Below are 23,879 nucleotides of genomic sequence, written 5' to 3' on the forward strand. Positions count from 1 at the left end.
TCTATCCCTCCTCCATCCCTGCTCCATCCCTCCTCCATCCCTCCTCCATCCCTCCTCCATCCCTGCTCTATCCCTGCTCTATCCCTGCTCTATCCCTCCTCCATCCCTGCTCCATCCCTCCTCCATCCCTCCTCCATCCCTCCTCCATCCCTGCTCTATCCCTCCTCCATCCCTGCTCTATCCCTCCTCCATCCCTCCGCCCTCCTCCTGCCGTTCCTCCTGCACGAAGCCTCAGACCTCGAGCCTCCCAGGTCTCATGGGACCTTCGGGCGACCTGACCAAGGAACGGAGGGTTTATCCTTGGTCACAACCTCATGTTCCACGACTTTGCCTTTCAAGGAATTTTTCCTAGCAGGCAGCCAGGGGTTGCATTTCCACAGTGGCTGAGATGGGCTGGGAGGAGCTTGAGTCCCTGAAATGGGGCACGGGGAGCACCCTAAAAACACCTACCCCGTTTCTGTTCCCTACACCAAAGCTCATCAGGCCTTCTCACCCCTCCCCACCTCTCCTCATCCTCCCGGCTCTCCTCTCCCCGCCTGTGCTCCATCGGCTCTGGGAGCGGGACATGCCCGGGCGGGGCTGGCCCAGGGACCCCGGGCCGGGATTCTCCCGCAGCCCCGCAGCGGGGCCCGAGCGGCGACAGCTGGGAATGCGAGGGGGGCCGGGGTTTGCTGAGGCGCCCCGGGGAGGGGGGAAATCGGGGAGGGGGGCACGGAAAGCTCTGCCCCTGCCAGGGGAATTTTCAGGGTGGGGCCCCTCCGGAAGAGCTGGGGGCCCCTCCCTGGGGATCGGCGCGTCTGGCATCGCTGCTGGCATGTCAAGGGGGGAGTCTGCTGACCCCTGTCCCCCGGGGAATCCCACGCTGAAGCCACAAAATCGTCACAACCCTCCCTCCCTGACTCTCCGAGTCACCACGAGGTGCCCTTCATGGCAGGAGAGGAGGCTGACTGTCACCCCTCCTTGTGCCAAAATTTGCTGTCACTTGGGGTGGGAGCAGAAAAATACAGGAGTCACTGGTGTATGAAAGCTCGACATGACCATCACGAGCTCTTTTCCTGTACTGATCAGACCTTAGTCCTGCAGCACCAGCCCCAGCTGGCCATGGAGGGAAGGGAACATGCCCACCACGGGGACAAGCTGATGGTCACCCACCCAGGACACCTGGCTGGATGTCACCCAGATCCCTCCCTGCCCTCCCTGCTGGTTCCAGGCACCTCGTGTCAGGGCTGTCCCTGCCAAGGGACACTGTTGTCCCCAGGTCCCATCCCCGGGCCTCACACCCTCCCCTGCCTGGACAGCTGTCCCCTCTTGGGGTCAAACAGCCGCCACATGTCACTGCTGAATCCCTCACATTCATGGGTCTTCCTCTGACCCCCCACCTGTCCTGCAGCTTGCTCCTGCCACAGTGTCCCACTCCAGGGAAAACAACCCCTTGTTGACAACCCAATTCCCCCCTGCTCCTCCCTTGGTGACACATGTGGGGACAGCCCGGCCAGTGCCACCCTGCAGGGGATGGAGCAGCCGGGGATGCCCCTGGCCTGGTGGCAGGGGAAACCTGTCCAGAAGGGAACCCCTGCTGTGGGCTCACTAGTGGGGGTCCTGCTGGGTGAATCCCTCCTCCAGCTGTAATGTGGGGCTAGGGCCTGTGAGGGAGAAGGGTCGTCACGTCCAGGCCACGGGGTCATGGAGCAAGGGAGGCCATGGAGGGGCAGAAACACAGGAGGTTTAGTGCTGCAGTGGGGCAGAGCATCCCCTGATCCGTGTGAACAAAGAGGGAGGTCAGGGCACCCAGTGTGGTCCCTGGGCTGGGAACAGCAGACTTGTGGGTTAGGGTACCTGGTTTTGTCCCCAAATGTGGATCCTGGTGGGTCAGGCACACAGGGTGATTGCAGCAGGTCACCCACTGAAATTCATAGACAGGGCTCAGTGGCTTGGTATGTTGGGGAAACCAGTATTGTCTCCAAACTGGGATCCAGTGGGCTGGAGGCTACTCAACCACCGGCACCTCTCTGTAGGTTTGACCTGGGAGGGAGGTGAGGGATCAACAAAGACAGTTAATAACAGAAATAAATCTGTTCTCCAGAGAGATTTTAGACTTCCATCATGATCCCTGATTTCCTGATGGGGAAACTGAGGCACCTAGAGTGCAGGGGAGTGAGGGGGCACCAAGGGTGCTGAGCCCCATGGGACCCAAGAGCTGCAGGAGCAGCCCTGTCCCACCAGGGAACTGGAGCTGGACCAGTTGGCACTTACAGGTGAGGGAGGGATTGTCTGCTGGTGCTGTCACCACTGCTGCCATCCCTGCTGGGACAGACAGCAGGACATCATCCCCCATCGCTCCCCACGTAGTGATGGCCGGACCCCAAACTAACCCCAAATCCCCAGGGGCAGCGGACATGGATGTGCAAAGCCTCGGGCTGGGGCAGAACGGGGAGGCTCTGCCGAGCCCCATCCAGGCCAAGCAGCTGTTGCCGTCCCAAACACGTCGGAAATCCCGGGTGTCAGAGCAGAGCTCTGCTCCACATTCCTGGCCGAGCGTGGGGACAGGGCCAAGCATCCCCCGCCGCCGGCAGCTGCTCCCAAATATGTTACAACTTGTCAGGGAGGTAGGAAGGGATGTCGATGGGCCTGGAAAGGAGAGGGGATGTGGGACGGTGGGGTGCCCGGTGGGGGACGGAGGGTGGGTCCGACTGGAAGTTGCATTTTGGTGAGTCTCCTTCCTGTGCTGAAATCCCAGAGGGGTGATGTCTGCTAAGCCCTGGCTTTCCCCATTTTTCCCCATCAGTGGAATGGCCCCGGTACCCCGGGTTGTAGATGCTGCTTGGGGCATCCAAATCTCTTCACCAGCCTGAAAACCCAGGTTTTTCTGCCCTTTCCAGTAGGAGCTGGCCGGCACCATCCCCACCATCGCCGCTCCAGCATGGGCACGGCACAGCTCCATGCCCCAGGCAGGGATGGGCAACCCCTGTGTGCAGCTCTGAGCAGGGAACAGGGACATGCACTGGTTAAGGCTCTGTGCACTGGGAGGGACGCTCCCCAGGCTGCAACACGCTCACGTGTATCCCCAAAACTCAGCAAATCCAGACCATCAGACCTGAGGGAAAGCAAAACAGCCGAGGCAGCCCCTGGGTGTCTCTCCGTGACCCCGCTCCGTGGGCCTGGCCACCGGCTTGGGAAGCTGCCCCAGAGGAGCGAGGACAAGCCCTGCTCTCTGGATTTTCTCAATGGATGGGTATTTTTAGCTCTGAGCCCGTGGCTGCCCTCCCCGCCAGCTGTGTCGGGGTGAGCCGTCCCCGCGAGGCCCCGCGGCCGGGGAAAGGTCACCCCGTGACGGATCGCAGCACGTTCTGCCCGGGCTCACAGAGCGCCGCTTTGTGCTGCCTCCCAGCCGCCACCATCCATCACGGCATAACCTGACAGCCGGCAGCACAGCCCTAATCCCCCCTCGGCTCCCGATTACCCGGGCGCAGCCTCGGCTGCCGTGGGCACCCACGGGACGGGAAAAGCCGTGCTGGGCTGAACCCGGCAGGGCCGTGATGGGAGCCCCCCTGTAGCCCAACACGGGGTGCCTTGGTGACGGCCACGTGTCCCGTGGGATTCATTATCCGTGATTTGATACTCACCGGGATGAGACCGCTGGACCTACAGTCCCCAGACCCTGCCGTGCCCCTCCTCTGTGGTCAGGAGGGATCATCCACGGCATGGAGTGGCTGAAGGAGCTGCAGAGCTGCAGCTGGGTGGGCACAGCATTGTCCCTGCTCCCACATCACTGGGTGAGACCCCCAAATGGAGCTGGAGCAGTGCAGCTGCCAGCGGGATCCCTCTCCCCAGTCCACCCCACTGAGTGCCCTTTCCTCCCCATCTCCTTAAGCCGCCTTCTGTGTCCCCTGCCCGCTCAGCCATGGGCACACAGCGGCCTTGGTGGCCCTGTTGGGGCTGGATTGTGCCACTTCTCCAGCTGGGGACACATGGCTGGTGCTGCCCCTCCAGTGCTGCCCCTGTTTATGAACTGACAAATGCTTGACCGCTCTCCTGGGCAGGTCAGCCACGTGGCCCTGGAGCCCATTATGTCACCACTGTGTCTCTCACCCTCCAGACATGCTCCTGCAATTCCAAAACACCCATTCATACCTGACACCTCTCACCCAGGGATGCGGCTGCAGCTCAAGAGGCTCACTGGGATCATGTCCACCAAGTGCCAGTGATAAAGGTCCCCATGAGTGACTCAAGATGATTGATGTGATGGTGTGGGGCTGATGTGAAGACCTCAGGCTCAGGTTATCCACTCCTAAAGCCTTCACTCCTACCATGGGCACCTGTGCACACCTGAGGGATGAATTCTGCCTCTTCCCAACCCTTTTAGTGCTTTTTCTTTAGGCAAGGGCCAAACTGATGCTCTGATTTCTTTCCTTCTTGAGTATTTTGGAGTTTGACTGACTGTGGGAAGCACAGGGGCTGTGCTGAAGGTGAACCTAAAGGCTGCAGGTCCTGCTTTCCTTAGTGCAGACTTTCATAGATGTTAAAACCATGGGGACAGCAAATCCACAGGGCTGGGACCCCGGGAGAGTAGGAATTGGGGTGAGGAGATGTTGGAAAGCTCCCAGCCACAAAGAAATCACAAGGAGAGAAGAGCATCATGACAGGTTCCAACAAGGTCAGAAATCAATCCCAAGTGAGCAAGGCTGCTGATAGTGGGCACAGGGAATGTGCCACAGCACAGCCTCTCCAAGGAGGGGGAATTTGGGGAAGGAGAATCCCAGCAGGGTTGGCCCTGCACTTTGCTGACATTCTTTCCACTGACCAATCCCTCAGCTGGAATCTGGCCGGGAGCAGGAATAGGATGAGATGGGAGATGGTTTGTGGTGTTCCAGATGGGAAAAAAAAAATCCCCTCTGAATTAGAGACGAAGCTGGAGAGATGTAGCCAAGCCATTGGAGTCAGCAGAGAAGGGATGGGGATGAGTTAAAATCCCCCTCATGCTGCTGCTGTTTCTCTATCAGGAATACATGAGTGTCCTCTCTGGGAGAGGCGTGCATCAGGATGGCATTTGGGGCTTTGGTTATCCACAGGTACAAAGGCCAGCACAGGAGAGCAGGTGGGATGAGGCAGTGCCAGCTGGGAGAGGGCTGAGCCCAGCCTGACTCTGCTGGAACCTGGAGACAACGTGGGAGAAAGTGTCCTTTGGGTTTGGTGCATGGGACTAGCCACGAATGTGGGTTTTGTGACACAAATGTGATAAGGAGTTTGACTGGGCACCCAAGGCAGAGGAAAGGTTGGGCTTTGGCTCGGTCCTGCCTGCTCCTGCCTGCTCCACTCCTGTGGGACAGTCAGCAGGCACTGCAGCTGGACCAGGACTGGTGAGCACGGAGAGGGGTGACCACAGAGACGGGACTGGAGCCCGGGGTGCTCCCTCCATTGGGATATCCCCCCGGGGCTGGATTCCAAGGAGTGGGATCAGTGTAACATGGACCGGCAGGATGGGACCGTGGGGAATATGGGGCAGAGCAGGTGGGAAGGGCTGCGAAGGGGACGATGCTGTGCTGGTGTTGGGTCCCACTGCAGGGAAGGCACAGATTTGGGATACCGTGGGATCCAGGGAGGCAGCGTGAAGGGGTGGGGGTGCCCTGGTCAGGCAGAGCGGCCACGAGGCCGCCACGGCCGCCCCAGCCCGGCTGTAACTGAAGGCACCAGATGAGGCAGGAATGCCAGGGGGGAGCTGGCACCTCGCGGCTCACACAAAGCCCTTGTTCGGGTCCAGCCGAGCCGTGCCAGCCCCCAGCCCCGCCGGGCCGGGTACTGTAATCCGCGTGGGGAGAGCACATAGAATCAGACAGACAAGTTTTGATGTGAGGCAGCAGCTTAGGGTGGGCTCAGGTTTCCTTTGGGTTTTCTATATTTATCTCCGTGATTTAATGCCAGCGCCGGGGTTTAAATGGCACCAAGCAGTTGGCGCGGGGAGAGGGAGCAGCCGCCGCCGAGCCGCGCACACGTCCCCGAGCCGCCCATGGAGCTCTTCGAGACCAACCCGTATTTCTTCCCGGAGCAGAGGTTTTACGATGGCGAAAACTTCCTGGGCTCCCGCTTGCAGGCCTTGGAGCCCGCGGCGTTCCCCGAGCGCGCCGAGGCCGCGCTGTGCGCCGAGGGCAGGGCGGCTCTGCAGGACAAGGAGGCGCTGGCCGAGCACTGTCCCGGGCAGTGCCTGCCCTGGGCCTGCAAGGTGTGCAAGAGGAAATCCGTGTCCATGGACCGGCGCCGCGCCGCCACGCTGCGGGAGAAGCGGCGCCTCAAGAAGGTGAACGAGGCGTTCGAGGCGCTGAAGCGCAGCACGCTGCTGAACCCCAACCAGCGGCTGCCCAAGGTGGAGATCCTGCGCAGCGCCATCCAGTACATCGAGCGGCTGCAGAGCCTGCTCAGCTCCCTCAACCAGCAGGAGCGGGACCAGCGGGAGCTGCGCTACCGGGCCCAGCCCGCCGTGAGTGCCCGAGGGCGGGGAGGGGGTGCCCCGTGGAGTGCCCCGTGTGGGGTGACGCTCCATGGGCGCGATGCCGTCTCGGGGGACGCTCCATGCGAGAAGGGCCATGTGGGACTGATGCTCTGTGGGGACAATGCCCTATGAAGGTGACTTTCTATGGGGTGATGCTCTATGGGATGATGCTCTATAGGAGGGTGCCATTTAGGGGTGATGCTCTGTAGGGTGATGCCCGATGTGGAGTCATTTTGGAGTGCCATTCTATGGCAGAGATGCTCTAAGGGGACAATGCCCTGTGGAGGTTACGCCACTCTATGGGGTTGATGCCATATGAGAATGAGGTTCTATGGAGGTGATGTCGTTTTGGGGTGTCCATCCTACATGGGTGATGCTTTAAAGGGTTGATGCCATTTCAGGGTTAAGGCCTATGGGGGTGATGCCATGGGGTGATTCTCCATGGGGACATAGCTCTATGGGGTGATGCCCTGTGGGGGTAACCCCAAGCAGAAGCTCTGGGGCACTGGGTCCTGCTGGGGGGAGCAGCACCCCAGCTCTGAGGTGGGGCAGGCACTGCCACCTTGGGACACTGGTGGATGTGTGTCCTGCATGGGGGCACAGGGACAATGACCCAACCCTGCCGAGTGCTCACATCCCTGCGGGAAAGGGGACACTGCCCCTCTGTCCCTGGGAATGGCTGCACTGGGGCCGTGCGTGTGAGTGACACGTGGGCCTGGGCTGGGGAGGGCTGGGAATGGTGAAAGTGAAGGAAACAACATAGAGCTAAACTAAATGAAAATATAACATAACATAACAATTAATAATATTAAATACTAAATGCAAAAATAGAAATACTAATATGAAATATAAAAAATATAAAGCATAAAATGTAAAATAAAATTAACCCTCTCTGTTCACATCCAGGCAAAGGAAGGGATGAGAGGGATGGCACAGGGACAGCTCTGGTTTCTAGGACCAAAGGGGCCCATTTGGGCACTGGCTGAGGACACTCAGTATTTGTGTCCTGTCACCATCCTCAGAGAGCCAGGACCTGTCACTCCACAAGAGTTTAGCCATTTAACCAAGTTTTTGAGAGGTATTTTCACCTGCTCCCTGATTCCTGTGGATGGCTGGCTATGTGCTTCCCTTCTGCTCTGAGGTTTAGATCTGTGAATGTACAGAGAGCTGAGACTACAGCTCCAGGTCTAGGGAGAGGTGGAATAGATAGATGCAGGGCTGTGTATTGGTGTAGGCATTGATGATATGGGTTCTACAGATCCAGAGATCATATAGACAAATTAGAGATTAAATTGATATGGATATGATAGCTATAGAGAAAGATACAAATTATAGAGATAGATTATATATAGATAATATAGACAGTGATAAAGATTATATAGATTATCTATAGATATTTATATATAAATGACATACAGGTATATCTATAGATACAGATTATGGAGATATAGATGATGTAGATATGGATGATATAGATACAAAAGTAGGTAATGTAGATATGGATATAAATACGACACATAGATATATGGATATATATATACATATATATATATAGAGAGAGAGAGAGAGAAAGATCCATATAGATACAGATACAGATACAGATACACATATGGAAGGACTTTATCAGAGGCCCAGAAGAGGGAATCCCACATCTCCTTCCAGATTAAGGGATTTAAGGGCCAAACCAGTAGGTATCCAGGTAGTCCAATTTAATGCTGAATTAAATTGAAAGGAAGGAAAAAGTATTTAGGCTCCATCCTAAATATTTGTGGGACTTCCCAGTATCCACTTTAATGCCAGAATACGCTTGGATACCAGAATCTAATGTCCACTTCCCAGAATCCACTTAGATTTGGGAATGTGCCCAAAACAGTGCTGAGCTGTCCCTTTGTCACTTCTGTTCTGAGCTGCTCCTTCTCCCAGGTGCAGCCAGGGGTTCACATATTTATGCAAAAGCCAATATTTTGGGGGAAAAAAGATCGTACCTGGAAGAATTTCCTGCTTTAATGGGAAATAAGTCCAAGTGTTAATTAGTTATCCTGTGTTGCCATGAGCTTGTAGAGCCAAAGTGCCATTCTAGTCTGCTACAAAGAGTTGGGTCTATGGGGTTGCTCATATAAATCACTTTTGGGGTTTTACCTGAGCTGACACCCATTCGCAGACAAAGACACACCCAAAAAAAAGTAAATTATGAGCTGTGCTGAATAATGCTCTCATTTTTCATGCTGTCAGCTCTTTTCTCCAAAACCACTCAGCCCCAAATCCACAAATCAAACCGCCAAAAGCTTTTCCCAATCCTCCCCCTCAGGATGGCCTGAGGGCATCCAGCCCATGTATCATTTTTTACAAGCCTGATTAGGTGATTCTCAGTAAAAAGGTGTTTTGCCCAAGGACATTTGTTCATCTCCAGCCCTTTTTCATACTCAATGGGGAAAGAAACACCTTTTTACATGCAGTGAGCATGCAGTGAGCAGGGAGCCCCATTTCTCTGTGGCCAGTGTCCCAAAACAAGGAGGGTTTTCCAGCCTTTATGTTAAGGAAGCACCTGGCCCTGATGGGTCGTGGAGACCCTGAGTGCTGTTGGCTCCTGCAGGTGGGGAGGGATGTCCCCGCTGTGGGATGGGCCCCGGGTGTTGTTGGGGATGCTGGTGGGGTTTGCCGTGCCCGAGGAGGTGACACAGCTTGCTCTGGGCTCCTGCAGGCAGCCAGCGACTGCGGGTCGGGCAGCTCCTCCTGCAGCCCCGAGTGGAGCAGCCAGCTGGAGTTCAGCACCAACCCTGCAGGTAACGCCTCCTCCCTCCCTGGGGCATCCCACGGCCTCGCTGGCTCTGCAGGGACTGGGAAGGAACCTTGCCCTTCTCTCCCCATCCCACTGCTGCAGAGTGATGAGCTCAGAAATCCTACAGAACCTCCTTGGCTCAATTCTCAGCAATTCAGGGTTCTCTGAGCCCTCATTTCCCCAAAACACCAACCCCTGGGAGCTGCAGCAGCCTGGGGCCCTGGTACCTTCATCCCCAGCAAGGCTTTCATCCCTTAGCTTGGCGTGCTTGGCTGGGCATCACTGGGCATGGCTAGGCATAGCTGAGCGTGGCTGGCCAGCGCTGCCCCAGCCCCCCCTACACCCCCTCGGCAGCTGCTGATCTTTTTTTCCATGCTTGCCATTATCCCCGCCCCTGCCAAATCCACCTGTTATTTTCCCCAGAAGGCAGAAACTTAAATCTCATTTTCCAGTGGAGATTAAAACCTATAAAGGATCCAAAAGTCCCACTCCCTGTTGCTCTCTAGTCCTTCCCTAGGATGGGGGCTGGCAGCAGGTCCCTAGGTCCCTCTGGCCATGTGGAGGATCATGGGGTCATAGAATCATAGAAAAGAATCAACAAATTGTTATAGATGCAAAAGATCATCAAGTCCCACCCTCAGCCATGTTCACCACTAATCCACATCCCCTTGAGCAGAACCAGGAGCCATCTCTAGCACACAGTCCCCATTCCCAGCAGTGTCCTCACCCCTGTGTCTCTCCAGATCCCATTCCCAACAGTGTCCTCACCCCTCTGTCTCCTCAGATCACCTCCTGGCTGATGAGGCAGCTGAGGAGCGCAACCTGCACTCGCTGTCCTCCATCGTGGAGAGCATTGCTGGGGAGGACGTGGCTGTGACGTTCCCGGAGGAGCGGGGTCAGAACTGAGCTGGTGCAAACCCCGGCGGCTCCTTGAAATGGTAACGGGGTGGGAATGAAATGGAGATCACATCCACCCCTCCTGCTGTGGGCTGCAGGGCTGACACCCCCTCGGCTCCCTCCCCACTCCTCGGAGCGCTCCTGCCGGGCTGCAAGGACAACAGGCAGGGGTGGGGTGGTCCTGGAGGGGCTTCCCAGGGCCAGGCCCTGCTCCACTGCCCAGCCAGGCACGGGCGGGTTTAGGGCCAATGTGTGCTGGGTTCGCTTTGCTGAGTTTTCCAGATGCTCCTTGACCAAGGTCTCTGTCCAGCCGCTGTCTGGTGGTGCTGACCCAGAGCCCACCTGTCTTTTCTACTGAACGCTGTGTGCAGTTGCCATTTAGGGTTTTTTAATTATTATTTTTGCTAACTTATTTGGATTCTTTTTTAAATAAAGGGCATTCTTGTTTGGACAGCTTGGGGTTTCCTTTACTGTTGTCCTGCCCTGTGTAGGTCTCCTCAGTTCCACAATCCCCAAATCCACGTTGGACATTTTCATATCAGTAAATCCAGCTGGAACTCAGCACATTCACTCAGTTGGGAAGTGGATGTGCCACACTTCAGTTAGCCCTACACTGACCAGTGATTTCACTGGTGTTTAACTGGAGTTCAGCCTAGCACCCCAAAGATCTTGAGGGAGCTAGAGATTAATGATATTTTGAATTTGGGCTCTACAAAGGAGGCTCAAAGCCAGCACTGTTTTAAAATCCTGTTTATTGGAACACACATACATCCTTTCCTGACCCGATCCAGGGTTTGGAGTCCATGCAGTACCAGTAATATGACGAAAGAAATAGGGCATCGATATAAAGGGCTCACTGACTCTTCAAATTAAAAAAATATTTAGTACTGTATTAGGCAAATGATACACCGAAAAGACGCTGTGACTGTAGAGTCTCTCAGATATTGCACTTCCAGACAGCACATGATAAGTATAAGGTCATTCCAGCCATCAATAAATATCACATCAGAAATAGGGGCCACACAAGGCAAACGTGGCATGAGGAGACAAAGAGATCCTACCCTATGGAAGAAATGGGAAGAGTTAAGAGCCTCCTGGATTGACCCCTGCCAGGAGGCAGGAGGGGAGAGCATCTCCTCTGCACCCAGAGGGGAGGGGTGGGCACATCCCGGGGGTGGAGGGGACTCCTGTTGTCTCCCTGGGCACCCAAGGAGGGTCCCCTCTCCTGTGTGTGCCGGACACCGTCCCCATGAGCCATGTGGGGTGGGCCCAGGCACAGCCCCCCCAACAGGGCACCTGACAGCACCAAAATCAGCACCTTGCCCACCCAGCCCTGGGCAGACACCGCCCTCCTCGCCTCACGCTGGGCCGCCTTCATCCCACCCAGCACCAGCCCTGGCACTGCCCTGGCCCCCCAAGGGCAGCTCCTTGCCCAGCCACCCTGGAGGGAGGATTGTCACAAGCCTGAATCTTCCTTGGCTTCAAGTCCTGTGGGCAGCAGCATCCCCGATGCCCAGGGCTTGAGTGAGTGCAGCCCGTGGCAGATTGGCAACATTAATCAGGCAGGAGAGAGGTTTCCAAACACTGCAGACACTTTGGGGGTGTCTGTGCTGCTCCCCAGATTGCACCATGCCAGGACAGCATCCGGAGCACACCCATGGCCCAGCCAGCGCAGGAGAAGTGGGGGACAGGCCATGGTGGGAGCCACGGGAGCTGGGGGAAGCAGGGGGTGCATGAGCAGGAGGGACAGAAGTTGTCGGTCCACAGCAGTGACAATCTGTGGGTCAGGGCCGAGGAACAGGCACAGGCTGGGCTCTTGTCCTGGAAGGCAGCCAGCACGTGGCGTACAGACATGGGGATTTGCTGAGGAGCAAAGTGGGAAAGGCCCCGTGAGGACGCTGGCTCAGCTCCACCTGTGCACCCACCGGCCAACAAACCCAGATGGAATCAGCATTGGATCCTCCTGGCACAGGGCAACCACGGCCCAGGGCACAGCAGGAGCCTCCCTGAAGTGCTTGACTATCCTTCCCTCACCCAACTGGGAATGGCACCTGGGGTCCCCAGAGGAGCCGTCTGTCCAAGAGTGGACAAACCGCACATGGTGGGACACTGAACATCCCTCCTGCATCATCCCTGTGAGCCTGGGGCAGCAGCAGCTCCCCCACCACTGAGCTCTCCCTGGTCCTCCATGGCCAAACCCTGGTGAGGGCAGCCCCATCCCTGCCTGGGTGCTGCTGGGGCTCCTGCTCTGCCCTTGGTCCTCAGCACTCACCCAGGGCTTGGCTCCCATCTCGCTGACCCTCAGCACGAGTACGTCCGGACCGTGGAGGTCTCCAGCCTTGGGGACCCGGAGGCACTGACTGGAAGGGAACCAAAAAGCAAAGCAATTAGTGACTGCTCCAATTAGCCCCCAACATCCCCAAATCCTGTGTTTATTGAGCAGCAACTGTGCACTGCAGCCATGTGAAGATGAGGGTCAGAGGAAGAGCCACGTTTGGCTCTTGATGCTCCTGAGGCTCCAGGACATTTGGGAAATTGCCACTTGCCATCCCTGCCCTGGGCAGTGAGCACCCTGCTCCCTGTCTGGGTGGGATTCTGTCCCAGGTTTCACTGTCTTCAGCCAGAGGGGAACTGAAGCTTCCACGGATGGGGTAGAAAAGGTCAAATAGAAGCTTGACCCAAACTGCTGGATGGAAAGCTGGGACCTCTGAGGCAAACTGGAGGCAGGAGAAGAGCTGAATCTGGGGTTTGGAGTTGAAAGGTAAGTACACAGCTTTTTAATTCTCATTCCCATCCTCATTTCTGATTCTGATGAAGCCAGCTTTGCTCCAGTGGGGAGCAGCTGCTACCTTGGGATAGTGGGACCAGGGTGCCTGGTCCAGGGGACAAATTGTAGTGACCTGGCTGGAGCTTCTGCCTACCTATGGCTTTGGAAGGTACCAAGACACCTTGAAGAAAGGAGTTGTCTGTTGGGGGCAGATCCTGGGACATAAAACAGGACAGCCAGCACCACAGGCAGGGCAGGCAGGGTGTCCCAGGAGGTCCTGCCAGCCCTGGGAGAGCTCAGGCAAATGGAGCCAGTTAATATCTCCCTTTGGGGGTGGTTCCCAAAGCCAGAATGGAGAAAACTGGCCCAGACTGGACTCCTGCATCCTGGCAGCCCCTGGGTGACATATCCCACTATATGCCACAATCCTGGCCCCTAACTGGTTCTTGTTGTTCATAACCAAGAACTCACACATAGGTCTGAAGTGATCCTTCCAGAAAAACATTGCCAGCAGGCCACTGCTCCAGGATCATATGGATTGAGCATCTTGGTTGACCAGCAAGTCACTCCCTCCCTCTCCCTCTCCCTCTCCCTCTCCCTCTCCCTCTCCCTCTCCCTCTCCCTCTCCCTCTCCCTCTCCCTCTCCCTCTCCCTCTCCCTCTCCCTCTCCCTCTCCCTCTCCCTCTCCCTCCTCCTCCTCCTCCTCCCCCCATCCCTTTCCTTTCCTGGTGGCACATCCTTCCCCACATTCCCTAATGCTCTGAGCAGCGGTGGGAGAGGGCCCCCTGGAGAAGGGCTGACCGACCTTCCGGGGGCATTTTCTTGGCGGGAGCAGCCGGAGGGGGCAGTGGCACCAGGCTGGTGACGCGGAAGCCGGCGGGGAGGGTCTCGGCAGAGCCGCTCAGGAGGTTGATGCTGTGCACGTCCCGCGGGCGGAAGCGCTTGCGCCAGGACGGCGTCCGACGGAAGGTTTTGTCATCGCCCTGCAGGGAACAGCGGTGACAGGCCGGCGTCAGTGCCAGCAGCGCCTCCTGGCCCTGGGAGCTAACAAGTGTAGGCCTGTCCTTGGCGACCAGCTCTAGAAAAGTGTGGGATCAAAGGATATAGGACATCTTGTTGGGATCCCATGGCACTGGCTTTATCCTTTCCAGCTCATCTGTCTCTTCTCTACAGCAGCCTGCAGAGAAGGGACAGATTGGCTTTGCATCCTGCCTGCAAAGATGCCTTGGAGACATCAACACCGAAGTCCCAGTAAAGACTCCAAGGGATGCTGCTGGACTCATGGCAGAGGAGCTCCAGCCCTCAGAGCTCTTCCTCTGGACTCACCCCAGCAGCTCCATGTCCTTCTGATATTGGAGCCTGCGGCTGGGGCAGCTCTGCAGGTGGGGTCTCACCTCAGCAGGGCCCAGGGCAGAATCCCCCCTGCCCTGCTGCCCCCCCTGGGGGTCAGCCCAGCACAGGGGGGTCTGGGCTGCCAGAGCACATGGCAGGGGCACACTGAGCTTCTCATCCACCTACACCCCCAAGTCCTTCCCCAGCCACACAGGACATGGAGAGGTTTGGCACTCACATCATCCAGCCTCCGGTCTGTGCCCAAGGCGAGCAGGTTGTTGAACTCCCTCTCCAGCACTTGTCGAGCCTGCAATTAACCAAAAAATTATGATCCCCCATCAATGGGGAATGTGCTTCCAGCCCAAACTTTCATTCTAGGAAAGCCTGAGTGTGACAGAAAGAGCCCCCATGCCATAGGAGAGCTCTCCTTTAAAAGGCAAAGCTGGGTTGGTGACACAGGTGTGGTCACACCACAGCCATGTCCCACACTGGCCACTCTTCTCCAAAATCCCCCAAGGATGCTGCTCCTACCTGGGTGTTCTGAGTGGGGATCTGCAGCACAAGGGCCAGGCTGTTGTGGTCAAAGTTTTCATCGAGGGCCAGCAGGGCCCCGTGCACACCACTCTCCACCAGGTTGTTCCCGTACTCGCGCAGCCCGATGGACTGGATCCAGTGAATGACCTGGTCATTGGTCCACACCAACACATCTGCAGGACAGCAAGGGCACGTCTCAGGGCCACCTCACAACACACTCGTGGCTCTGAGGAGCTCTGGGGATGTCCTGAGGCCCTTTCTCTTTGCTCCAGGATGATCCTGGGACTCTCCTTCCCAAGCCAGCAGCAAAACCAGGAGCTCAAGTGCCAAAACCAGCTCAGTTCAATTTACCAAGCTCAAAGCTGAAATAACAGGCAGAAAACAACTGTGAAAATTAATCCTAAGAACCCATGGCTGCTGATGTAATTAGGGGCATTATCAATAATGAGATGTAATCCAAGCAGCAGCCAGATGCACAGGGAATCTCACAACAGTGACGAGGAAGGGGAGGCTGAGCAAGCTGGGGATGTCCTGAGCAGTGAAATGGGCAGAGAAGATCATGGGATGCTCAGGCTGCATCTTTGTTTCCCCCTCCTCCCTCCTCATGCCTGCCTGGGGCCAGCTGATAAAGGCACTTGGAGCAGCAGGAAGGTGCCTCAGGAGAACAGCACTGGGGGCTCAGAAATAATGGGTTAAAAATAAGAGATAAAAGAGAGACTGGCCCTGGATATCTCCCGGGAGGTTTCTGTCCTGTTCTGGAGCTGGAACCTCCAGAACAGCACAGGGGGTGCTGACCTTTGATTTCATGCTGGGTCTCCTCTCGCCTCCTCTCGAGCTCTTTGCGGTCGTAGTTGAGCCTCTTGAGGCACATGATGCCATACTGGAGGCTGGTGCTGCAACACATGAGGGGACACAAGGGACATGAGGGATTACCCAGCCCTCCAGGACACCTGGCTGGGAGGGACCTGGCTAGGAACCCCCGTCTCTGTGTGCTCCCACATGCCCAAAGGATGCTTCAGGCCAGGGATGGGTCAGGACAGACAGAACCCAAAGCTGGACAACAGGGAATGTCCCTCCCTTCCATGGCAATTCCCCACTCCATCAGTTTGAGCCTGTCCCAGCTGCCTGAGAGCAGATCCAAACACAGCTCAATGGTTGCTGGAGAGGGAAGGGGGAACCAGCCCATGGGGGCTGCACCAGGCTGAAGGGAGGCTGGAGGTAACCCATGGGTCAGGGTGGGCAGTGGGAACCTCATGGCAGGGTTGGATCCTGGTGCTGGAGTCATGGCTTGGATGGCACAAGCTTTCTCCCACTGGGCTGCTGGCAGACAGCAGTGGTTAACCAGGTGGGATGAACCTGAAGTTTGCCCATGGTTTGCTTCACAGCCAGGGGAAGGCCAGGTCCTCTGCAATTCTGCAGCAGGGAGTGAGGTGAAGGAGAACTTCTGCCCCTAAAAGCTGCCCCAGCTCAGGGTGGTGAGTCCAGCCTGGAAGAGCCATCCAGGGCTGCCCAAGACAGGGGAGAATCCCTCAAAATCCCCCTGACCTCTGCTCCATGGGCACGCTGGGGAGCTCCGAGGGCCAGGACTCACCGGTGGAAGCTGTCCACCATCTTCAGGTGCACCCTCAGGTCCTTCTTGGTGAGGTGGTCCAGCATGCGCGCGTCCACCAGGCATTCCATGAAGTAGCTGCGGTACTGGGGCAGACCCAGGCTGGGCAGCCACTCGTTCCCAATCCACTCGTGGTTCATGTCCCCATAGGCCAAGGTCTGCACAGAAGCACATGGAGAAGCTGGGGAGAACCCAGGGCTTGGTGGAGCTGCAGAATCCCAGATCAGTGAGAGCCCAGGAGGGTCACTGTCCTGAGCCAGGCCAGAGGAGTGAGCCCTGGGTGATACTGAGGGAGCAGGAGGGAACAGCCCTGTTGGCCCTGGACTGTGACCTGCTCATGTCCCCCCAGCAGGCAAAGCATAGCCAAAAACAATGGCAAGGGATAACTGGACTTTATGAGCAGCTGCCTCTGGAAAAAGCACACTCATTGAAAGACAAAACAACTGAGAAACAAGTTCCAGTACGTTCCCAACTCATTTTTAAGAATCTCTAGTTTAAGAATCTCTATTTTATGACTTCAAAACAAGCAAACAAAAAAATCAGTTTTGGGAAAAAACCCCACCCATTCACTTCTACTGCAAGCTGATTTTGGGTCCAAAAATGAATTAAAATCTATCAGAAGGAAAGTAAAACATTTGAAAGGGATAAAACCAGAAGAGATGGATCCAAGCAGGACTCTTTCCTCCCAACTTTTTGGTTCATAAAAATCATCTGTATGGGCTTTGGGCTACAAAATGGGTTAAAAGCAAGTGTGCAGCTCGAATCCTGCCTGCATGCAGGGTGATCACACAGGTGGGGGTTCTTAACACAGGCTCTGGATCTCACAGAGGTCCCAGGAAAAGCCACTGCCTGGAGCAGAGAAGGGCCCAGGAGGACATCCTGTACCTGAGAGATGGCCCAGAGGAGCAGCCATGGGGTGTAGGTAAAGCCTCCAAGGCCTTGGTGAACATCAGTGCCCCACACATCCTCTGGGATGTCTAGCTCCCCCCGACCACCCCATGCACCGCCCATGGACAGGAGTGACCCAGGGACCTCACCTGTGCCCAGCTGCCTTCCTCTGTGTCCTAAGAGTGACACACGCAGCATGACAACAGAAAGGACAGTGCAGTCAGTACCTGCTGGCCCTACAGGAACAGGGCCTGCCACGCACACTGAGACCCCTCAGCACAGAGGGACATGGGGACAGGGCTCACTCTTATGCCTTGGGGACCTCAGCCTTGTCCCCAGGGTGATGGGGACACCCCGACCCTGCTGGGCCTGGTTCCCACCCCTTCTCTAACCAAGAATACAGGATGGAGAAGGGGAAGGGGAAGGGGAAGGGGAAAGGGAAGGAGAAGGAGAAGGAGAAGGAGAAGGAGAAGGAGAAGGAGAAGGAGAAGGAGAAGGAGAAGGAGAAGGAGAAGGAGAAGGAGAAGGAGAAGGAGAAGGAGAAGGAGAAGGAGAAGGAGAAGGAGAAGGAGAAGGAGAAGGAGAAGGAGAAGGAGAAGGAGAAGGAGAAGGAGAAGGAGAAGGAGAAGGAGAAGGAGAAGGAGAAGAAGGAGGAGAAGAAAGAAGAGGAGATAGGATGAGGCTTGGGCTGGAGATGGCACTGACCCTGGGGCTTGTTCATCTTTCCTGGGAAACACAGGGAGTTCTTAGGTCCCCCCAGTTCAGAGGGAAGAAAGATAATTAAGCTTCAGTACATCTGTCATGACCCACATGGGGCTGCCCAAGCCAATTTGCTGATTTTGTAGCAATTTCCTCCATTGCCAACTTACGTTGGTTTTCCCCAGAAAAGAGCTCACAAAACCTGCCAAGGGACAGTGGCACATCCCTGCTACTCAACAAAAGCTTCAAGAAAATGCATATTTCAGAGAACCCCAAACTTGTCTGGATTGGAAGGGCTCATCCTATTCCACCCCTGCCATGGGCAGGGACACCTCCCACTACCCACGGAGTGCCAGCCTGGCCTTGGACACACAATTCCCACCCAAGTCTGAAATGGTGCCCTGCTCTGAGACACGGACAGGGGGTGATCAGGCTGCAGGGAAGGGAGTGTGGCTCCATCTCTCCAAAGGAGCCAGAGCTTTTGGGAGCATGGACACATCCCTGCAAGGGACCCCAGGCTGTCAGCCAGTGGCAGGGACACATGGTGGGGACAATATTTGGGTATGCTGGGGTCACTGGGGGATTAGACCATGACTTGGGTGCAGAAAGGCTCGGGGATCTCATGTGTCTTGAGATCACTCCTGGGTTTTGTCTTTAACTCCCAAACAGCCAGGCTGCTCCAGAAACCCAGTGATATCCACAAGGGAAAAAATCTGATGGGCTTTTAGAAACTGCTGGGACACAAAAGGTTGAAAGACGGTTTCTAAAGAGCTGCAGAGTGCTGTCCAAGAGCTGACATGTGAGGAATCCCCTTCCCTCTGGGTTACTACACCTGGAGCTGCTTGGACCCTGACACCCTGGGGGCTTCCCCCAGCACCCTGGGGCTGCCCAGCCTCACCGTCTTGGTGGAAGTTGCCATGTTCTCCATCTCCTCATGGGTGACCCAGACATTGCCAGACGACTGCAGGGAAGAGAGCAGAGGGGTCAGGGCAAACCACCACAGAAGTTCACAACCACCATGGAGTCATGGAATTATTAAGGCTGAAATATCATCAAGTCCAACCCCCAAGCCAGCACCACCACCGTGCTCAGCACTAAACCATGTCCTCAAGTGCCACATCCACTCATCTTTCGAACACTTCCAGGGATTGACTCCACCATTGCCCTGGGCAGTTGTGCCAGGGCCTGATCAGCCCTTCAGGGAGAGATTTTCCCCAGTTGGGTCCCATTGGCCCAACCTGAACCTCCCCTGGCACAGTTTGAGGTCATTCCCTCTCCTCCTGTCCCTGTTCCCTGGGAGCAGAGCCCAACTCCCCCCAGCTGTCCCCTCCTGTCAGGAGTTGTGCAGAGCCACAAGGTTCCCCCTGAGCCTCCTTTTCTCCAGGCTGAGCCCCTTTCCAGTTTCCTCAGCTGCTCCTGGTGCTGCAGCTCCTTCCCTGGCTCTGTTCCTTCCCTGGATATGCTCCAGCCCCTCCAGGTCTCTGTTGTCATCAAGTGCCCAGAAGTCCCCCAGGATTCCAGGTGTGACCCCAGCAGTGCCAGCACAGGGGTAGGGACTGCCCTGGGCCTGCTGCCACCACAGTGCTGGGACAGCCCAGGTGCTCTCAGCCTTTCTGCCCAGCTGAGCACACCTGGGCTCATGTCCAGCCTCTGTCAGCACCAGCTGTGCTGGAACCAAGCCCGGCTCAGGCTGGTGGAGGATCAGACCACCATGTGCTGTGTCCTGGGGACACCCCACATCCTTGCAGCTCAACCTGGTGACACCCAATGCCCAAGGGGACCCTGGCCTGTCCATGCAGACACAGAGAGCAGACCAAGGACCTTCATTCATCTCCCTTTCCACTTCACTGTGATGTTCAGGGAGCCTGCAGGCCTATCCTCATCAGTTGTGACCCCAGACACAGCCATCTGAGGGGGACATAGCAGCCTTCCTTCTGCCAGCTGCAAGTCTACAGATGTGTCTTGGCATTACTTGGCCATCATTAACCCCTCAAGACCTTTAGGCACCAGCAAAAGACAAAATCTCTACATTCTATCAAAGGCAGGGATCTGCAGTTGCTCTGAGTTGCCCCAGGAATTTCAGATGTAAAAGTCTTGTGTTGAAATGATTGGGAAAGAGGCTTGTGCAACCAAGCTGGCCCTGAACATCAGGAATGTTTGGATTTCTGCTCTTTGGATGGAGTTTTAGCCTCTCCAGGGCAGCCAGGCCTTGAGTTCTGCTCTTTGCAGGATTGGCCTCCTGCTGAGAACCCCATGTGAGTGGCAGGAGCCTTGAAACTGGAAAGAGCTTCATGCTTCCAGCTGGGAATCCCCATTTGTGCTGGGGGATGAGTGTCCAGTGGTTTGACCAGTCCACGAGGGGACAGCACCCCTCCGTGGCCATGTTTGCCACAGTGGTCCCAAGGGAAAGGAGGGCAAGTGTGGTGTTACATTTTAGTTAAATGGTTTGCTCTGTCTCACCCCTTGAAAATGTAGGGTTTATTCCAAGTCTGTGATCCTCCCCTGAAGTGTCATGGATCTGTAATTCCATTGGCCCAAGGCTTATTCCGTACCCACTTTGAAACTCCCTGTTAAGCTGTGGGAGGCAGACCAGGCTCTCTCTGGGCCCTTTTCCCCTCCCTCCCTCTTCCCCTCTTCTCCCTCAGAAACCCTGCTGCTCGCAGGGTGGGACCCCCAATAAACCCTCACCTAATCAGCACCCTCAGAAGCCCTGTGGAATCTCCTTGCCTGCTACCAGAGAACGCACACAGCTCAGGGGGGCCTGGGGACTCCCCAGGGACCCACAAACAAACAGCAACAGGCCAGGAGGGCAGGGAGGGCTGTGCGGCCCAAGGAGGGCAGGGAGGGCAGGGATCTCGCTGTGCGGCCCATGGAAGGCAGGGAGGGTAAGAAGGGCAGGGATCTCGCTGTGCGGCCCATGGAGGGCAGGGAGCAGCTGTGTGGCCCACGGAGGTGGGAGCGAGCAGGGAGCGCAGGGAGCACTCACTATGTGGCCCATGGAGGGCAGGGACCTCGCTGTGTGGCCCATGGAGGGCCGGGAGCACGCTGTGTGGCCCATGGAGGTAGGAGCGAGCAGGGAGGGCAGGGAGCAGGCTGTGTGGCCCAAGGAGGGCAGGGATCTCGCTGTGCGGCCCAGGGAGGACAGGGAGGGTAAGAAGGGCAGGGATCTCACTGTGCGGCCCAGGGAAGGCAGGGATCTCGCTGTGCGGCCCAGGGAGGACAGGGAGGGTAAGAAGGGCAGGGATCTCACTGTGCGGCCCAGGGAAGGCAGGGATCTCGCTGTGTGGCCCACAGAGGACAGGGAGGGTAAGAAGGGCAGGGATCTCACTGTGTGGCCCAGGGAGGGCAGGGATCTCGCTGTGTGGCCCACAGAGGACAGGGAGGGTAAGAAGGGCAGGGATCTCACTGTGTGGCCCAGGGAGGGCAGGGATCTCGCTGTGTGGCCCACAGAGGACAGGGAGGGTAAGAAGGGCAGGGATCTCACTGTGTGGCCCAAGGAGGGCAGGGATCTCGCTGTACGGCCCAGGGAGGACAGGGAGGGTAAGAAGGGCAGGGATCTCACTGTGCGGCCCAGGGAGGGCAGGGATCTCGCTGTACGGCCCAGGGAGGACAGGGAGGGTAAGAAGGGCAGGGATCTCACTGTGCGGCCCAAGGAGGGCAGAGAGCACTCACTATGTGGCCCATGGAGAACAGGGAGCAGGCTGTGTGGCCCATGGAGGGCAGGGAGGGTAAGAAGAGCAGGGATCTCACTGTGCGGCCCATGGAGGGCAGGGAGCACTCACTATGTGGCCCATGGAGGTGTGAGTGAGCAGGGAGGGCAGGGATCTCGCTGTGTGGCCCAGCGAGGGCAGGGAGGGTAAGAAGAGCAGGGATCTCGCTGTGTGGCCCAGCGAGGGCAGGGATCTCGCTGTGTGGCCCAGCGAGGGCATGCAGCACTCACTGTGCGGGATGTGGGCGGCGCTGAGGGGCTGGTCAGGGACACCATCTCCTGGATGGCCAGGCGCAGCTTGAGGCGGTGCAGGGCGTTGCTGATGCCGATCTCGCGCTGGATCTCGGTGTCCGACAGGGCCGACATGATGGCCCCGCTCTTGACGTTGGCCCGGCACGCAGCCACGTACCAGGCTGGCATCCCCACCCAGAGCTGGGGACAGGGACAGCAGTGACTGCCTGGCACTGCCACCCTGGCTCCCGTGGCCACCCTCTCTAGAGCCCAGATTCAAAGCTGAACGCCCATGTGGGGATTCTTGGCTTGGTTGTACCTTGCAGAGGTGGCTTGTGGGAGGCCCAGCATCCCTGTGCCTGATGGGCACAGCACAGGGAGAGAGCACCCACGGAGCTTTTCACAAAATCATTAAGGCTGGAAAAGCCCTCTAAGAACAGTTACAACCATTCCCCCAGCACTGTTACATTCACCACTTAGCCATGTCCCAGGTGCCACATCCACCCATCTTTCGAACACTTCCAGGGATGGCGACCCCACCATTGCCCTGGGCAGTTGTGCCAGGGCCCGACCATCCTTTCACTGAAGCCCTTTTTGCCAATATCCAACCTGAACCTCCCCTGGCACAGCCTGAGGCTGTTCGCTCTCCTCCTGTCCCTGTTCCTGGGAGCAGAGCCTGACCCGCCCCGGCTGTCCCTTCCTGTCAGGAGTTGTGCAGAGCCACAAGGTCCCCCCTGAGCCTCCTTCTCTCCAGGCTGACCCCCCTGCTCCCTCAGTCCCTCCTCCTCAGACTTATGCTCAAACCCAAAGCTCTGCTCAAACCACAATTCCACAGGCCCTGGGAGGGATGCAGGGATCTCCTCTGCTCTCCCAGGATTTGCAGGCCCCAGCTGTGCACATGGACCGAGCGTGGTGGGACATGGTGGCACACACAGACCTGTGGGGACAGCATGGGGACAGTCCATGGGCACGCACCTCCAGCCAGGACACAACAGTGGGGCCATCCCAGTGGGCAAAGGGCAATCCTTTCCTCCGAGCCTCCTCCAGGAGCTCATGCCTGGCAGGAACAGAAGCAGAAGAGTGATTTATGGGGGACTTGTGTGGAAGGGAGAGTTCCCTGAAGGGAACATGCTCCGAACAGCAGGGAATACAAAGCTGTGAAGGAAGTAACAAAGCCCAAGGGAGGGTGAAGATGAGACTTCCCAGCAATTCCTAGTCCTGTGCCATGGTTTCCCAGCAGATCAGTTTTTTGCTGGGGTAGGGAAGGAAGTTTACTCACTTCTTCCGTAGGCGCCGATCCTTCTCAGCCTGAGCCCCCAGCTTGCCCAGTCCCAGGGGGTCCTGGATCCCCCCCTCCACATCAGTCAGCAGCACTGTTGGGCAAGCAAGACACCCTCAGGTCAGTGTGATGTCCCTGGTCAGTGTGATCTCCTACAGGGCCAGTGTGGGCATTGTCACCATCCCTATGCCAGGGGGACACAGAGTGACAGCACAGAAGGTAACAGTGTCCCTTTGGAACCCACCTCCATGGCCCCCCAGCACTCTGGGAAGCCCAAGCAGACCCCCTCCTGCCATCCCTCCTATTTCCAAATCCCAGAACCCCAAAATCACAGAACAGTCCTTTCTGGAAGGGACCCAGAAAGATCAGTGAGTCCAACGATACTCAGCATGGAAGTAGTAAAGGATTTGGGAATGGAAAAGCAGCTCCTAGTAAAGGGCTCTGCAAAATCCATGGGGAGGGAAGTAGATCTGGGGACATTAAAGATGAGATACAGGGACAGGAGGTCACTGTCCACACTCCAGCTCTGACAGAGCATTAAGGTGACACTATGCTTAGGCCAGAAAGACCAAGGGGAGAAAACACCAAGCTCCAACTTCCCTGAAGCTGCCATGGCCCCAGCATCCCCACACCAGCAGGGGTGTCCCAGCCCCTCCCTGTCACCCCAATGG

The 23,879-nt window shown here is 56.8% G+C and overlaps 2 protein-coding genes across 5 annotated transcripts in view; one reads left to right on the forward strand and one right to left on the reverse strand.

Moving 5' to 3' along the window:
- Positions 1-6,004: 6,004 nt before the first annotated feature.
- On the forward strand, positions 6,005-10,204 carry MYOG (myogenin). 2 transcript variants are annotated; one of them, XM_058819555.1, is made up of 3 exons: positions 6,005-6,476; positions 9,190-9,267; positions 10,048-10,204. In XM_058819555.1, the coding sequence occupies exons 1-3, from the start codon at positions 6,005-6,007 to the stop codon at positions 10,167-10,169; spliced, it is 672 nt and encodes a 223-aa protein (XP_058675538.1). In that variant the 3' UTR covers positions 10,170-10,204. The 2 variants fall into 2 exon arrangements, with proteins under 2 accessions (XP_058675538.1, XP_058675537.1); XM_058819554.1 differs by having other exon boundaries at positions 6,005-6,472; positions 9,186-9,267.
- A 731-nt stretch (positions 10,205-10,935) lies between these two features.
- PPFIA4 (PTPRF interacting protein alpha 4) overlaps positions 10,936-23,879 on the reverse strand; it is a 40,198-nt gene continuing 27,254 nt past the window's right edge. For 2 of the 3 annotated variants that reach the window (XM_058819598.1, XM_058819596.1), the window contains 12 exons: positions 23,209-23,302; positions 22,905-22,986; positions 21,930-22,130; positions 18,888-18,950; positions 17,440-17,466; positions 16,385-16,560; positions 15,589-15,686; positions 14,791-14,966; positions 14,498-14,566; positions 13,733-13,910; positions 12,433-12,520; positions 10,936-12,023 (listed from right to left, as the gene is read on the reverse strand). In XM_058819598.1, coding sequence (XP_058675581.1) covers positions 12,462-12,520; positions 13,733-13,910; positions 14,498-14,566; positions 14,791-14,966; positions 15,589-15,686; positions 16,385-16,560; positions 17,440-17,466; positions 18,888-18,950; positions 21,930-22,130; positions 22,905-22,986; positions 23,209-23,302 — 1,223 coding nt within the window. In that variant the 3' untranslated portion in view covers positions 10,936-12,023; positions 12,433-12,461. The remainder of the gene's footprint in view (positions 12,024-12,432; positions 12,521-13,732; positions 13,911-14,497; positions 14,567-14,790; positions 14,967-15,588; positions 15,687-16,384; positions 16,561-17,439; positions 17,467-18,887; positions 18,951-21,929; positions 22,131-22,904; positions 22,987-23,208; positions 23,303-23,879) is intronic. The other variant, XM_058819597.1, reaches the window with a different exon arrangement.

Source organism: Ammospiza caudacuta, chromosome 24, assembly GCF_027887145.1.
Source record: "Ammospiza caudacuta isolate bAmmCau1 chromosome 24, bAmmCau1.pri, whole genome shotgun sequence".
In the NCBI taxonomy this organism is placed as follows: Eukaryota; Metazoa; Chordata; class Aves; order Passeriformes; family Passerellidae; genus Ammospiza; species Ammospiza caudacuta.